At 50.8% G+C, this 15,752-nt stretch overlaps 1 protein-coding gene across 1 annotated transcript; it reads right to left on the bottom strand.

The window, feature by feature from the left end:
• Positions 1 to 762: 762 nt before the first annotated feature.
• On the bottom strand, positions 763 to 15,446 carry PAQR8 (progestin and adipoQ receptor family member 8). The gene is made up of 2 exons (XM_021549735.3): positions 15,335 to 15,446; positions 763 to 5,722 (listed from the first exon to the last, which is right to left on the bottom strand). The coding sequence occupies exon 2, from the start codon at positions 5,683 to 5,685 to the stop codon at positions 4,627 to 4,629; it is 1,059 nt and encodes a 352-aa protein (XP_021405410.1). The 5' UTR covers positions 5,686 to 5,722; positions 15,335 to 15,446; the 3' UTR covers positions 763 to 4,626.
• Positions 15,447 to 15,752: the final 306 nt, after the last annotated feature.

The following is a 15,752-nucleotide window of genomic DNA, read 5'->3' as shown; positions in this document are numbered from 1 at the left end:
AGATGGAAAAGAATACAGACATTATCTGAATGTGCAGGCATGAGGAAAGGCAAAGTCCAACTGGAATCTGATCAGGAATATTAAAGACAACCAGAAGGGTGTCTATAGGGTGACAAAAAGGAGAGTAGGGCAAATGTTGTGAGGGCAAATGTTGTGGGCCCATTGCTCAGTAAGATAGAGCTGGCTACAGAGAAGATGGAAAAGCCTTCTTCACCTCAGTGTTTACCAGCAAGATCAGCCTTCAGGAATCCCTGGTCCCTGAGAGCAGGGGGAAGGGCTGGAGCAAGGAATCTGTACCTTGGTGGAAGAGGATCAGGTCAGCCAATATTTAAAGGATTTTATAGGTGTATATAAATCCCTGAAGGGAGGGTGAAAAGTGGACTGAGCAAGGCTCTGTGTTGGGTCCCAGGACCAGAGGGCACAGGCACACATTGGAATACAGGAGATTCCTCTGAACATCAGGAAACACATTTTTAAAGTGAGGGTGGCTGAGCACTGGCACAGGTTGCCCAGAGAAGTGATCACCATCTTTTTGGAGATATTCAGAATTCATCTGGACATGGACCTGGGCAACCAGCTCTGAGTGGCCCTGCTTGAGCTGAGGGTTGGACCATATGGCCCCCAGAAATCTTTTCCAAACTCAACCCTTCTGTGATTGTGGATGATGAACTAAAATTTCTCTAACCAGTGTCAGGGCAGCTGGTCTGCACTTCCCTTGTGGAAAGGGAATGAAATCCAATAGGTTTCATGAAACCTTGTGAGTGCTTTGAGATTCAGAGATAAAACCACACTTTATTGTTCATTTTGTTATCTCTCTATAATTATCATCCCTGTTTTTTTCTAATTACTCATAACCTTCTGTAGTTGTTCAGTTGTGCATTTGGGAATTTCACACCACACCAATTGTTTTTTCATAGATTTCTTTTTTTCCGCTAAAGTTTTTAAATAAAGATCAGTACAGTACAAAGCTTAAAATATTGTCAATGTTTTCAATAATACAAAGTCAGCAGGTGGGAGCTGGGAAGGGGCTGGTTAATAAGGAACACTCATATCCTTCCCTGTTTCCCAAAGGAAAAATAATACAAACTCTTTTGTACTTCTGTTTAGTAAGAACAGCGCTTAAAAATAATCTTGTCAGTAAAAGATGTAAATTGCAAGGCACATGAGGAACCTGTCCTTGCCTCGTTACACAAATTAGGCATAAATAAGGCACCTGTCTCCATCCTCCCCTCCTGCTCTGTACACTGAGCAAATCCTGTCAGTGGGAATTGGCTGTTAAGAGCAACCATGGACCATGGAGCAGACAGCAAAGAGGCTGCCCTTGATCTTCAGGTTCCTTCAGGATTAATCCTCAAAAGAAATTGCACAAGGCACATTGGGATGAATTCTCAGGACCTATCCTGGTTTGCAAGATTTGAAGGAACCCTACCTCAGGACCAGAGATTCCTGAGGGAGAGGACTGTGACCTCAGGGATCCCTGAGGGATCTTAGGTGTGATCAACCTTTGGTGGTCAGCTCTTCACCAAGGCTGGCCACTGACACATTCTTCCCAGGCATGCCTCCTTAGGAGCACCAGGATGGAGGGGACCTGCTCCAAGCAGTGAGCCTAAGGAGAAGGTCCTGGGGGGCTCAGACAAGCTGAGCTTTTATCACTTTGGCTTTTTCCAGATCCAGCTCTGGTGTCCTCTGGATCACTGTCTAAGCTTCCACAGCCACTTCCCAGCTGAGACTGCAGCATGTGGAGTCTGCCAGGAAGGCAGCCAGGTGCATAAGGCACAAAAGATGAAGTCTGGGGATGAAGGAAAGAAAGAAGCTGGTTGGAGGAAGAGGAGGATGAAGACAGGGAAGAAGGAAGCTCCAGTGTTGGTGAGCCCCTTGTGATACAAGGGCGCATCCTCACAGCAGCATAGATCTGTGTTGTAGATCCCTGCTCACTCCACCCATCATCACCAGGAGGTCAGCTCCAGGTGGGAGTGCAGGGCCACGTGGAGCTGAGTGCGACTTCACCTGTGGGGAAACGTGGGGGTGTGCAAAAACACCTCCACTGTCACACCACTGCTCCACTGTCCACCTCTGCTCAGCCAGGGAGGAGAGGATGTGACCAGAAGTACCTTGGAAGAACCACGTGGGCTCCTCTCCCTGTCCCTGAATGAGATGGAATTACCATACTCACCCTCCTTCAACAAGGGCAAGGCATGTAATCTGTGTTCACACCCTAAGAGAAGGGGACACCTGGGTGATCCCTTCCTTTGGTACCAGTATAACTCCAGGTAGCAGCAGAGCAGGTTTGCTATCACCAGCCATGCCCAATCTTTCTCCATTTTATCCCAGAAATGAGCTCTGGACCAGCCTGATTTATCTCTGTTTCTGCACAGGAACCCACTGATATCCAGCCAGGTCCACATCCAGTGCCTTGCTCTCCCCTACCTACCACAAAATCAAAGCACGTTAGGCTATGAGAAAAAGCTGCTTGCACTGGAAGCCTTTTCTCAAACTGGGAGGAGACCCACAAACAAAGCCAGAGGCCATGGAGGGAGCAGTCCTCAGTGCAGCTGAGTGGAGCAGCCAGCTGCCATGCAAGGGGGAACTGCTGCTGGCCTCCACTCCAGCCCTTCCCTGCCAGCAGCTGCACTGTCCAAGTGAGTTGGCTCAGAATTAAAACCAGCCAAAAATTACTGACATTTTTTCAGTAGGATTGGTTTCCCAAAGGTCCCTCTCCCAGCACCGGCTCACTCTGTGGTGAGATGAACTTCTGTGCAAGGGAAAAGTTTTAATGAGGTGCAAGTGGGACCACCCCTGCTTGGCATCTCCCCTGAGGCAGATTTTCTGCTAGGTCAGCACGGCTGTACCATCAAAAATACCCTACAAAATTAAGTAATTAATTTCTAAGCTGAGGCCAGGACTGAGGAGAAAGGATGGACTTGATGACCTTCTGAAAGCTTTCCTATGACTTCTTCTCCTATGCTCCAAAATTACTTCCCTCTCCCTTTGTATTTAATTTTCTATAGGGCCATGAGTTCCAAATTCACCTACTAAACACAGGACCAGCAAAGTACCAATCTACAAATCTGTTTTCCACCACATATTAACAAACCTGCTGTCCAGCCCACCTTGCTCCTGCAGCAGGACAGCACTGTTTCCTTCAGGTTAATCTTAACCCAGCTAGGAGGCTCTGCAGATATAAAATCCCAAGGCAAAGCCTTTCTGGATAACAAATCCCATGCACATGCATGGAATATGAACACATACACACACCTCAAGAGCTGAAACACCGATGGAGTGCAGAAATCAGTGCTTGTCCTCACCAACCATATCCCCAACCCTACAGTTTGCCTGCTCAGAACCAGCAATCACAATTCATTTGCCTGCTCTTGGGCTCAGTGAGACAAATCCGTGGCTGGGATAGATCCCATGGATTCCTTGGTTTTAGCAAGGATTTAAAACTCCTTGGTGGCTCCATTTTCAATATTCCCCAAGGTAAGCACAGAATAGATTCCTCTAGTGGGGGACACAGTTATCCAGCCTTTGTTACCTTGAACAGGAGTGACACATGAACATTAAGTGACCCTGACCACTATCTTTGCTACTCCACGCAGGAATCACCAAGTCCCAAGGACAAACCCATCCCAAGGTTGTGCAGGACCCTGATGTTATCATCCTGCTCCTGCCTTTTGCTGTTCCAGCTTTATCTAATACTGATAAAAACATGCCAGAATCACAGCCCCACTGGCCATAGAACAGCAACCCTGCAGCTTCAAGGTCAGCTTTCCCACAATGCTCACCAAGGACACAAAGCACCATTAAGAGAGGAATAAAGACTCCTTCACCTTCACACCCTTTTGGCTGTGACCACAGTAGTACTGTTGGAGGAGCAGAGCCTTTCCTGTAACAAAGAGATCCCATCTAAGTTATTCCACGTTTCATGGACATTGCTACAGGTTGGTCAGACTCTCTAGACAGATGACACAGACCCAGTTTGTCTCAGAGGACCCCAGGTCAAGCCAGGATCTCCAAAGATGTTTTCCCAGAGCCATCTAAGGGACCTGACATTGACACACTTGACAAGGGGAACGCAGAGAGAACCTGGCTGCAACAGGAATAGGATTACAGCAGCCACGGTGCCACACATGCCCTCACACATGAACCCTAGAAACACAGACTTCCTGAAACCTTCTTACTGCCTTTGATAGGAACAGTTCTCACACAGATATGGCAAAACCCAGAGAGGCCATCATATCCAGCTGTGGTCCTCATGGCGTTGTGAGCCCTGGCACACATTGCTGCAGTCCCACAGCTTCCAGGCTGCCCTCCTTGACCTTCAGCAAGGTCTCACCCACAGCTCTACCATAATGAACAAGGAACCTCTGCCTGTTTCAGCATCCTTGGTTCAGTGACTTGTTCTGGCTTTAAACACTCCATGTCCCCCCCCCACCCCGCCCCACCGATGGCAACAGCAAATCCCTGCTGTGAAAATGCATCCAGCATGAAGTGTCCAGCCCTCCATCTGAATCCAGGGTCCTGGTTAGTCACGGCATGTTAGGCAAGTAAGACAGTCATGTCTCTAGTATGTTATGCCCTTTTCCTTGATTTTCTCTGGTGATGTCATGCCTGTCACGTCCGTGATTCTCAGGAGTCCTTTTTAGCCAGGCTGGCCTTGATCCTGCATCGCAGGATGTAAGCTGTGATGGCACTACAGGCCACCAAGCCAAAAAAAGAGATGCAGGAGAGATAAACAGTGAAAGGCCCATGTCTCTTCAAGAAAATCTCCTGCCTGTTCTTGTAATCCAAAAGAATGGCCTCCAGCTGTGACAGGGTGCAGATGGCCAGGAAGGTGTGGAAGATCTGGTGGGCATGGCCAACAATATCACAGGAGCCAGGGAAGTATTTCTCAGGGACAGGGCAGGAAAAGAAATAAGCACTGATAAGGAAAAACAGTATCTGGTATGTGTGGTACCAAGCAGCATCCTCCTCACAGCCTCCCAGGTGACACACAACCACCCGGTGAGCCACGGGACTGATATCCAGGATGAAAGCCAGCCCTGCTGGGATCACCTGGCACATCTTCCTCATGATGGGATAAGGCCGTCGGTACCGGTATTTGGCGTAGCAGCAGCCGGCACAGGACAACCAGCCACAGAAAGCTGCTGCTGGCAGGAAGAAAAGCCAGAACTTGTCGTACCAGGCTTGGTCAGAGCTGTAGTAGAAATGAGCCAGGGCGCTGCCATACTGGTAGATGCTGACTCCAACATAGTCAACAAAGTAGAAGGTGTAGTGGTACAGCTCTGACTTGGACTGCAGCAGGTGAGCCAAGAGGCTGCAGGTCAGGTAGGTGACAGAGGAGAGGACAAAGATGAGCAATGGCAAGGACCACGCATCCACAGGCAACTGCTCAGCCTCCACAAACGTCTTGAACCTCAGCAGCACGGCCAGTGCCGCCAGGAGATGAGTCCACACGTTGACCACCTCGTTGTGCTTCTGGAAGAGGCTGAGGAAGTAGTAGCGCCAGTCCTGGCCGGTGGGGCGGTACCCGCTGTGGATGTAGGGCTCGCGGAAGAGCTGCGGCACCTCGCACTCCTTCACCGTGCAGGGCATCTTGGGGAGGCCGTCCTCCAGCAGCCGGGGCAGCCGGCTGAGGTGCTGCCCGCTGAGGGACAGCGTGCTGAGCCGCTCCAGGATGGCTGTCATCCTTCAGCCCCGCACCAGGGAACGTCGTCTTCCTGCCCTGCAGGGATGGGAGAAAGAGGAAATGTTAATGGTGGTGCACCGGGGAGAAGAGCATGCTGCCATTCCCAGTGGGATTAACCACGGCACCATGGAGACGCTGGCCCTTTGAGCAGGTACCAGTGCCTAAAGGGGCTCCAGGAGAGCTGGAGAGGGACTTGGGACAAGGGCCTGGAAGGACAGGACAAGGGGCAATGGCTTCCCATTGCCAGAGGGCAGGGATAGATGGAATATTGGGTATTAGGAATTGTTCCCTGTGAAGGTGCCAAGTCCTTGGCAGAGGGTGCCCAGAAAAGCTGTGGCTACCCCTGAATCCCTGGAAGTATCCAAGACCAGGGGCTTGGAGCAACCTGGGATAGTGGAAGGTGTCCCTGCCCATGGCAGGGTGTTGGGTCAAGATGGTCTTTCAGGTCCGTTCTAACCCAAACCATTCTATGATTCTATAAATATTGTTGAGTTTAGGGGTACCAGATCTCCTGAGGAGTTAGAGAAGGGACTGAGAGAGTTCCAGATTCCCAGGGATATCTGTTCCCTGACCTAAATTCAGCACAGAGAGGGACGCAGAGCCCTGTCCCTGCAGGTCAGCCTGCATCAGATAGGCACAGCAGTGTCACAAGCCTGCCCTTCCTCCCCACTTCCTCAGGCACTCAGCTTGGAGCGTGTTCAGGAGCCACAAGCTGCCAACAACGGGTTGCAGGAAGCAGTTAGTTGGCAAGAAAGCATCTGATGATTTATGAAGGTGATTTTTCACCCCTTATCCCAGAACAAAATGCTCAGGGACAAAAGTGGGATGTAAATTACTCATCTAAGGGATAAACAGTTTGTCTGCACGTGAGTCAAGAGGGTCCCAACCGAATCATGGAGGTTGCAAAGAAACTCACCCTTCCCTGCCACACAACTTGCCTATGGGTTCCTGTAGTGCGTATGGCAGAGGGAGAAGTGGAGAAATCCACCGTCCCAAACTTGCAGCCCTCATCCCTCCACAAATAAGAAGCATCAGGATTGAGAGGGACTGAAGAAATTAGAGGCTTTACATCCATGCTGGCTGCAGTTTGGGTACAGCATGAGAGCTTTGGGAGCATCCATGGAGCCAAGGCTGAGGGACTGCCAGAAAAGTCCCTGGATGCTCAGAGCAGCCAAACCCAGTGCTGGGCACTCCTCTGCCTGCTCTGCTCCTTAGTAACCTCCAGACTTGCTAAGCTCTGGTTGGCAAGATTCAGATTCAGGGCACAGCAGGATCCTAATGTGGAGAACAACTCTTGGCATTAAATTAATTCCCAATACCCACTGTTTCTCAATAACCTAGATCCTCTCTTCCCTGCTGGTGTTTGTGTCATACAAAATAGAGGAGAATTAATCACAAATGCCCATGTTAAACTGAAATTGGTGCTGATGGGGCCCCACCAGACTGCAGGGTTGTGGTTTCTCCTAAGCTTATATGCACACAACTGGAGGTGTGGGGAATGGAGGCAGCAAAAAAACAAAAACAAAAACAACAACAACAAAAAAAATCACAAATAAGTATTTTTCTGGAGTGTGGAGAACAGCCAATTTTTCTCCTGTTACATGAGACACCAGCTGTGTGCAGTGGTGAGACACCAACAGTTTGTGTGGGCATCTGGTCCAGTGAAGGTGTCCCTGCCCATGGCAGGGGATTGGAACTAGAAGAGCTTTAAGATCCCTTCCAACCCAAACCAGTCTGTGATTCTGTGATGGGAGACCCCTGCTAGGCTGTGCCACAGAGGACAGGAAAGTGTTAAACACCATGAGAGAGTTTCTGAAAGCAAGGAGGTGAGACCTGGCAGTTCCAGGGTGAGAGAGCACAAAGAGCAAAGTCAAAGCAGACTCTCAACCAGGCAGCAAGTCTCACTTCCTGTAGAAACCCAAAGCATCTGATAACAAACAATATTTTCATGTTGCTTCTGTATTCTAGCAGAGGGGAGCTGTCATAATTAGGTTTCATTTTCCAGAAAATTCTTTCTGCCCTACACTGCCTTGGCTTTCTCCCTTAGCATCTCTCAAAGCTGGAGTTTTTTTTCCTCTGTTTGCCACAGGGGACTTTGTCTGCTGTGTTTGATGGAGCTGCCTTAGCCACGGAAGGCAAAATAGACCCTGGAAATGCTATTTTAGTTTCACACATGTAATACTGAAGAGAGCACACTTGCTGGGGAGTTAATGTTGTGCACACTCATAAAGACTGTTTCTCTCCTAAGGGTCTGCATGGTCCTGACCTGTGATAGGACATGCAGTTCATTCAGCAGGTTGTGTATCCCTGTGGAGTTACATGCCAAAATTTAGGGAGGCGAGTCAAAATTTGACTTTGGCGGCAGTCCTATGAGGGCAAGGTGAAGAGGAGACAACACTCACTCTGCCCTGTTCAAATGTACAGCTTCTTGTAGCTAGTGGAGTTCATTCATAAATCATGGAATTGTGGAGTGCTTGGGGATGGAAGGGATGTTAAAGATCACCTCATTCCAACCTCCTGCCATGGGCAGGGACACCTTCCACTATCCCAGGTTGCTCTAAACTCCATCCAACCTTGGACACTTCCAGGGATGGAGCAACCACAGCTTCCCTGAGTAACCTATCCCATGGCCTCACCACCCTCACAGGGAAAAATTTTTTCCTGCCCATGGCAGAGAAGTTGGAACAAAATGATCTTTCCAACCCAGACCATTCTGGGATTCTATGATTCAATGATGGTGAGGCAGAAGAAGAAAGGACAATGATGAAGTTCGTTAGATCTTGGAGAAGACAAGACAGATAATGCCAGAGTGAGCCCCAGCAGAAGAGGAACTGAAAACCTCCAAGAGGGCACAGCTGCATAGGGCAACAGGACACAGACCTGCAGAGAGCAGAGTTGGTGCTGATCTCCTGTGGAGAAACCTGCTGAAAACTGCACATAAAGAGCAAAGGCAACACATGGGAGGGTGGCAATTGAGCCTGGGAATGGGAATGCATGGGAATGCAGTCCATGGCCTGCCTGCTTTGTATGCTGACAAGGGTGTGAGAGAGACAGGCAGCTTCTGTCCCAGGCACAGCCTGACTCCAGCTTGCACCACTCGTACTCATGCCAGGATTTTGCCAAGGTCTCTCATCCCCTGAGCTCAGTGCCTGCAGCGAGCATCGCCCCAGAGAGCCTGGGCACTGCACATCTCCCTGACAGCACAGATTATTCCAGGCAGGCTTTCAGAGCTGGAAAATGCCAGTTTTAAACAGGCTGTGAGGGGCAGAGATTTTCAAAATAATTGTCCGAAATCACAAGAAGCACATCTGACACGGGGCTGAACAGCGCTAAATCAGGAACCTGGTACCCTGCTCATTTCAAACCCTGTGATATGAGTGAGAACACGCTGGCAGCTTCCAGTGATCATGTGATGGGACAAAGTGTCGAGCAATTAACGTTAGAGAAGAGAGAGAAAGAGAAAAAAAAAAACAACAAAAAGCACCAACCCAGAAACCCAAGGTCAGCACTGGCTGTTTCACTTTCACAGAGCCCCTATTCTTTTCCCTTCACGGGGGCGTAGGAGCAGCTGAAAGCCACATTCATCGGCGGGGTGTCTCGTTGAGATTCCGTCCTCACTCCCATCTCCGGGGGATTCAGTTATTTTGGCTGCTCCCAATTAACAGCAACCAAGTATCGTTTGTTCAGGGAGGGAGCTGCAAGGCGAGAAGGAGGGCGTGGATGATGGCCAGCCTGGATCACGACATCCACAATAAAAACTCCCGGCACAGGAGGAGAACGATCCTGTTCCAATTTTTCTCTCTCTTTTGAAGAGGGTAATTGGAAACCTGAGCTTTTTCCCAGCTCTTTTGCTTTTTGGTCACAGTCTGATGGAAGGGTTTGAATGAGAAAATTTCCTACAGAGTACGGTCGATTTTCCCACCAGTCTGGCCCCCAAATTCACTGTCTGGGATTGAGGCTAGACCAGTGTGATAGATTTGCTTGCAGGCTGCTATTTAGGCATCAGAGGTTTACACAGGCTCCCAAAAAGGCAGTAATTCCTGGTAAACAAAGCAGGGAGGACCGGGGGTACTCAGCATTGGGGAAGTCTTTAATAAATGCATGGCATTTAAAACAGGGAAAAAAAAAAAAAAGTAGTGGTTGTGGACAGCATGAAAATAACAGCAGTGGCAAACAGATTGGTTTGGAGAGCCGCAGGTGATTAATGCCTGAATAACAAACACAAATAAGTATTTTTCCTGAGTGTGGAAAAGAGCCAATTTTTCTGGCAGTTGAGCAAAAGTCCATGGGGGGACTCCAGGTCATTTTGAAGTTTTCAGGGTTTTATTGTGACCCATTCCTACATGGGGTTAACTTTGGTGTCACATCTCCTAGTGCACCAGGATGGCAGGGAGCAGTTCAGCTCTGGGAGAGGCTGCACCAGGGCTGCACCCAGCTCTGATGCACTGGATAAGCCCCATCCCAAACCCTGTTATCTGAAGGCTGGCCATCCCTGAGCATAAACATCTGTAATTAAACCATTCTGAAGGGCTGGAGAAAACTTTGAAAGGCCATCCTGAGAGCACAGTGCCAGCTCCTCCATCCTATTCTTGCCCCATGTTTTGGAAAGACCCCTCCAGAGCTGAGAAAATAAAACACCATGGATTGGCTCAAGAAGCAGTTCCTGTGCAGTCTTGTATTACCTGCTTCCTTCTCCCGCTACAGATTTAGGTGCCAGCATTGCTCCAGACTGCAACAGGAACACCCAGAGTTCAGATCCCTTCTGTAGGGAGTTACTGGGATTTACAACCAGTACAGGCTCCCCAGAGAAGCTGTGGCGGCCTCTGGATCTCTGGAAGTGTCCAAGGCCACATTGGACAGAGCTTGGAGCAACCTGGGATAGGGGAAGATGTCCCTGCCCATGGCAGGAGGGTTGAACTGGATAAGCTTTAATGTCTCTCCCAACCCAAACCACTCTGTGATTCCATGATTTGATGGTTTGTGCCAGGGACCAGTCCTGCCAGGGCAGGCAGAAGGATGTGAAGGACTTACCTACACTCCAGCATCAAAAAAGTGGAAATCTCCACAACCAGAGAGGGGCCAGGTAGGTGCTTGGGGCTTCTCTAAACTGTGCTTACACTTCCTCATCTAGGAAATGGAGGTATCAGTCCCCATCTGCCTGATGGAAACGAGATACCATGCTCCTAATGCACTGGGCAGTGCTGGGACTACTTAACTGCATTGCACAGAAGATTTATTTCTGTCAAGGCACTTAGGTGCCCTATTAGATCTACATCAGACCAAGTCCCATTACTCCTCCAACAGGGACCTGCACAGGTTGGGATGTTCTGGAAGGTAAAAGGTGGCGCCATGTGACTTACTGAAGGGCATGGCTTAAAACAACCTGATCTGTTGAAAAAAAAAAAAAGGCCAAAATAACCTCGTGGTAAATTTCAAATTAAAGAAGATGGCTCAAATTCTCCCCTTCTCTATACACAGACACACACAGCATGCAGCCCAAGCAGGGTTTATCCAAACTTGTATCCCTCAGGAAACGAACGTCCCGTGACGCTGGGAGCCGAGCCATGAAAGCCAGCGGGAGGTGGCAGGATCCCCACGGAAGCCACGGCAGTGTCAGCTCCCCTGCAGTTCCTGGCCTGGCAGCGAGCTGGGCCAGCAGCCAGCTCAGCCGTGCTGGGCAACAAGTGCCTCTTGACATGGGCTCAGCGTTGCCTGAGCTTTGGGATGGGGCCAGGGGATGAGAGCAGTGGAGCCAGCACAGGGAATGCTCCTCTTGGAGGGCACAGAGCAAAAACAAAGCTGTTGGCAAATGCCACCTCCCTGCAGCAAAGCATCCCAACAACAGGGGCACCCCTGAGGCCCTGTGGTGTTTGGAGGAGCAAAGCAGGGGAATGGAACCCCAAAGTTAGGAAACCAAAGGTTGGATGAGGCTGGTGGCTTTATTGTCAGCCTCAACACGTGCAAGGGGGATGTTGATTTTCACAACATCAGGTTCTCAGAGATCAGCTGGGCTGGCTTGGCCATTCCTGTGCTGCTGCACCCTTCAAATGAGTGGCCACACACAAACTGTCAGCAGGAACAACTCCTGGACTGTGCTATCTCCCAAGCCATGTTAGGGAATGGCACAGTTCTGGTTTGCTGTGATAGCACAGCTGCAGTTTCCTCATGTCTAGCCCAGGTTAAAGTTTGGTGATGCTGCTGATAACACAGCTAATAATTCCTGAAAAAAAAAAAAAAAAAAAACAACCCACAAGCACCTGCAGCACTAGTTAATATTCACTAATTCTGCTCACACACCCTGTCTGAAAATTCCCTCCTCTGGCAAATCCACTCCCCCCATATCAAAATTTGCTCAAGAGTGAGGTAATATTCTGCAGCTTTTCTTCCTGGTGTTACTAATCCTTTGCTGTTTGTGCTTTCCTGATCCCTTCATGACTTTCTTTTCCACACACAACCAACACAACACCGGATGCTTTGGGGCTGGATTTCAGGTGGCTGTGAAATCCCTGGATGAGTACACTAGGAGTCAAACTAGACCAGGACACAGTCCCAAACTATAACCAACAGGTTGCTGAAGTGTCAGCATCCCCTGGGTATAGTTTTGGTCCTGCCACCCCCACCAGTCCCTGCCTGCTGTATTCAGCCATGCAGGGATTAGTGATGGGCTGGGACTGACCATTTCCAGAAACTGGAAGTGTGCCAGCAAAGTGCCTGGGGTTTTCCCCTGCACTGACTGAAAAAGGAACCTGGATTTGTTACAGTGGTATGCCACTTCACCTCCTGAATTTCCTTCAGCACTAATCTTCCTTCAGTGCAGACCTAGAACTGGGAACTTCTGCTAGCACAGGGAAACCTCGACAAGACAGCCAATCCCTCCCTGCTCAGATCCATCTGCTGATGGGACAACTCTGGAACCATCTGCCTGAGGCCAGAGCAACCAAACCAAACTGGCTGTGTGCTGTTTGTGGGTGCAAATCATCCCAAAAAACCCTCTGGGCTGAAGCTGCTCAGCTTTGCTGTCGTCCACAAAAGCCTCTTGCAAAAAAACATTTTTTTTTTTTAAGGCTGCAGATTTTAGAGCTTTGGTCACTCTAAAAAAATGTATATAAATCATGCAGAGCCCTGCGGCTGCTGCGGGCAGAGAGGCACTGCCAGGGAGAGAATGCAGCCCTGTGCCAACCCCGTGGAGCTGTGAGCTCTCCTCTCCCCTGCACTAAAACTCTTTGTCCCCATCCTGGACCTCGTCCCATTTAACCCCATGGCCTCTCCCATACAGGTTCTATGTTTGCAGTGACAGAAGTGATGCCCTTCCTGGAGGCTACAAAGCTCCAGGAAGAGCCAGATGGCAGATTCCCTCCACAAAAGGCATGCAGGCTGTGCTGCATTCAATTGCTCAGAACCCTACCCAATCCCAAGGATTTGGTGGGGCTTGGAGGGAGGGAAGGAGATGGGAACAAGCTTCCCCTTGCTACCTGGAAGTGTCCAAGGCCAGGTTGGACAGGGCTTGGAGCAATCTGGTCTAGTAGAAGGTGTCCCTGTCCATGGCAGGGAGTTGGAACTAGACCATCTTTAATATCCCTTCCAACCCAAACCATTCCATGATGCGGTGAAGGATGAAGCTTATAAGGTATGGCATCTGTACAACTGCAGCCTCCAGCAGCCTCCCTGGGTATTTATTCTTCTGAAATTTACTAATGATTGATTGTTTATACAATTAAAGGGCCACTGGTCTGACCCCAGAGCAGTGGTTACCCTGTAAACTGGCAGATGAAAAATTACACTGGTGCCTGACTCAAGAAGTGCAAGTAGCTGCAAGCTCATGCACATGACCTGGTGGTGCCACCTCCCTTGTCCCCAGCCTCGCTGGCACAGCCATCCCTCCCTGCCATCCCTCCCTGCATCCACAGGGACACAGCTCTCAGCCTGGCCACAGGCTGTGGCTGCAGCTTCAGCGTAAACAAATAAAAGCAATTAATGTCCAGGAAACAGAAAATCCTGCAGGGTGCAGGGCTGTTAACCCACACCTTCCCCAGCTGTGTGGGAGGGAATGTGCAATTGTGTGGTTTGGCCTGATGAGCCCTGAGAGGGTTTCTAGGAATTGTTTGCAGCACATATCACCATAGCACCCCAAGGCAGGAGCACAGGCTGCTGCTAGAATTCAGAATTCATGGCTGCCTGTCCTCTCCCTGCCCTGTCAGAGGGCAAACACAGACTTCAGACCGACTGGATTCATCCTTTTTCATGACCTTTACGTAACTTTGCTCTTTTTCAGTGACTGCTGCCAGGGAAGCATTACACTCCTCATCCTAATCTGCAGCAAGCCATCCTAGAATCCGAAAATGTTTTGGGTTGGAAAGGACCTTAAAGCTCATCTCATCTCAACCCCTCTGCCAGGGTCAGGGCACCTTCCACTAGATTCGGTTGCTCCAAGCCTCATCCCACCCAAAAATCCTCCAGCTAGTGATATTTAAATAATTTCCCAGCTCTGAAGCCACAATCCCACAACAAGTGCACCTCTCCATCCCACTAAAAACCTGTGTGCCCGTGTATCACCTTGGCATAGCTAAAGGGATGCTCCATACCCAACCCTGCTCGTGCCAGGAAGGAATTGGTTTGGCACCAAACAAACAACTATTAAACATTTACCTGAAATTCTGTATCTATATATTTGTGTTCAAGAAAACCAGAACACTTTAAGACTGCCCACAATATTTCCCTCCCTACCCCTGGGGAAAAAAAAAAAAAAAAAAAAAAAAAAAAAAAAAAAAGTAAAAAAAAAAAAAAGTGAGATGCTTGTGGTGGTGTTTTCAGCCAGGAAAAAATCCAGATGGGATATAGGGGGGGCATGACCCCGAAGCGCCCTGGAGAAGATCAGCAGGGAGCAATCCTTCGGTGACCTTTGGAGACGCGCCCCAGCTCGTGTCTGCGCAAGGAGCAGGCGGCAGCTCCAAGGCAAACACCGGGAGCTGGTTCTTCTCCCAGCTCACGGCTGAACTATGCATCTCCTTCCCGCGGCCTCCAGAGCTCCCCGGGTGTCAAAGTCATTAAAGGAAAATCCGCCCACAGCCATTTCAAACAAACACGGAGGAAAACCACTGCCCACCTCTCTCCTTCAGGAAGCCCTTGAGATACCGGTATCGGGGGAATTGAAGGCAAAATCTGCTCATCCCTGCCCTCCTTAAGCTCTTCCCCAGCACCCACCTGACCACTGGACCAAGCGCGGCTGGATGAACCACAATTGTGCGTGGCACAGAGGGAAAGATCCCGCATCCCTCCGCATCCCAGGGGTGTGTGCAAGCACCACGCACGGCACACCGACCACCCCCCGCACCCATCCCGGCATCCCGCTTCCCCCGCACGGAAGGATGCTCCCGGCGCGGCGGGGATGCAGGAGCGCGCCGGGAACTCGCTGGGAACCCTCGGGTGTCCCGGGGGGAGAGGAGGGGATCGCAGGGAAGGGATCGCAGGGAGGGGACCGCAGGGAGGGAGGGGATCGCAGGGAGGGGATAGCCCGCCGTGTCCGCTCTCAGTGCCCGCACTCAGTGCCCGCTGTCCATCTCTCGCACTCCATGTCCACACTCGTCTCCCGCACTCGGTGGCCGCACTCATCCCCTGCACTCAGTGCCGGCTCTCCCGTCCCGCACTCACCGCTCTCGGTGTCCCCTCGGTGTCCCCTCCGTGCCCGCTCTCCCTTCCCCGTCCCGCTGCCGAGTCCCGGCGCCTCCGGGGGCCCCGCGGCCGCCCCGCGCATGCGCGCCGCGCCCCGCCCCGGGGTGGCCCCGCGGGCCGAGCCCAGCCCGGCCCAGCCCGGCCCAGCCCGGACAAAGCGCGGCTCAAACCCGCGGCACCGCCCCGCCACCCCAGGGGTGGGTGCAGGGAAAAGCCCGGTGACACAGCCGCGAGAGGGGTGTAAAGTCACAGACTCACGGAATCGCTCAGGTTGGGACACGTCTCCGAGGTCAGCGAGTCCGACCTGTGACCGGTCCCAGCCCAGAGCACCGAGCACGTCCTGTTGTTCCTTGGACACCGCCAGGGATGGCGACTCCGGCACCTCCTGGGCAGCCCC

Source organism: Lonchura striata, chromosome 3, assembly GCF_046129695.1.
Source record: "Lonchura striata isolate bLonStr1 chromosome 3, bLonStr1.mat, whole genome shotgun sequence".
In the NCBI taxonomy this organism is placed as follows: domain Eukaryota; kingdom Metazoa; phylum Chordata; class Aves; order Passeriformes; family Estrildidae; genus Lonchura; species Lonchura striata.
This window is presented reverse-complemented; position numbering and strand designations above follow the sequence as displayed.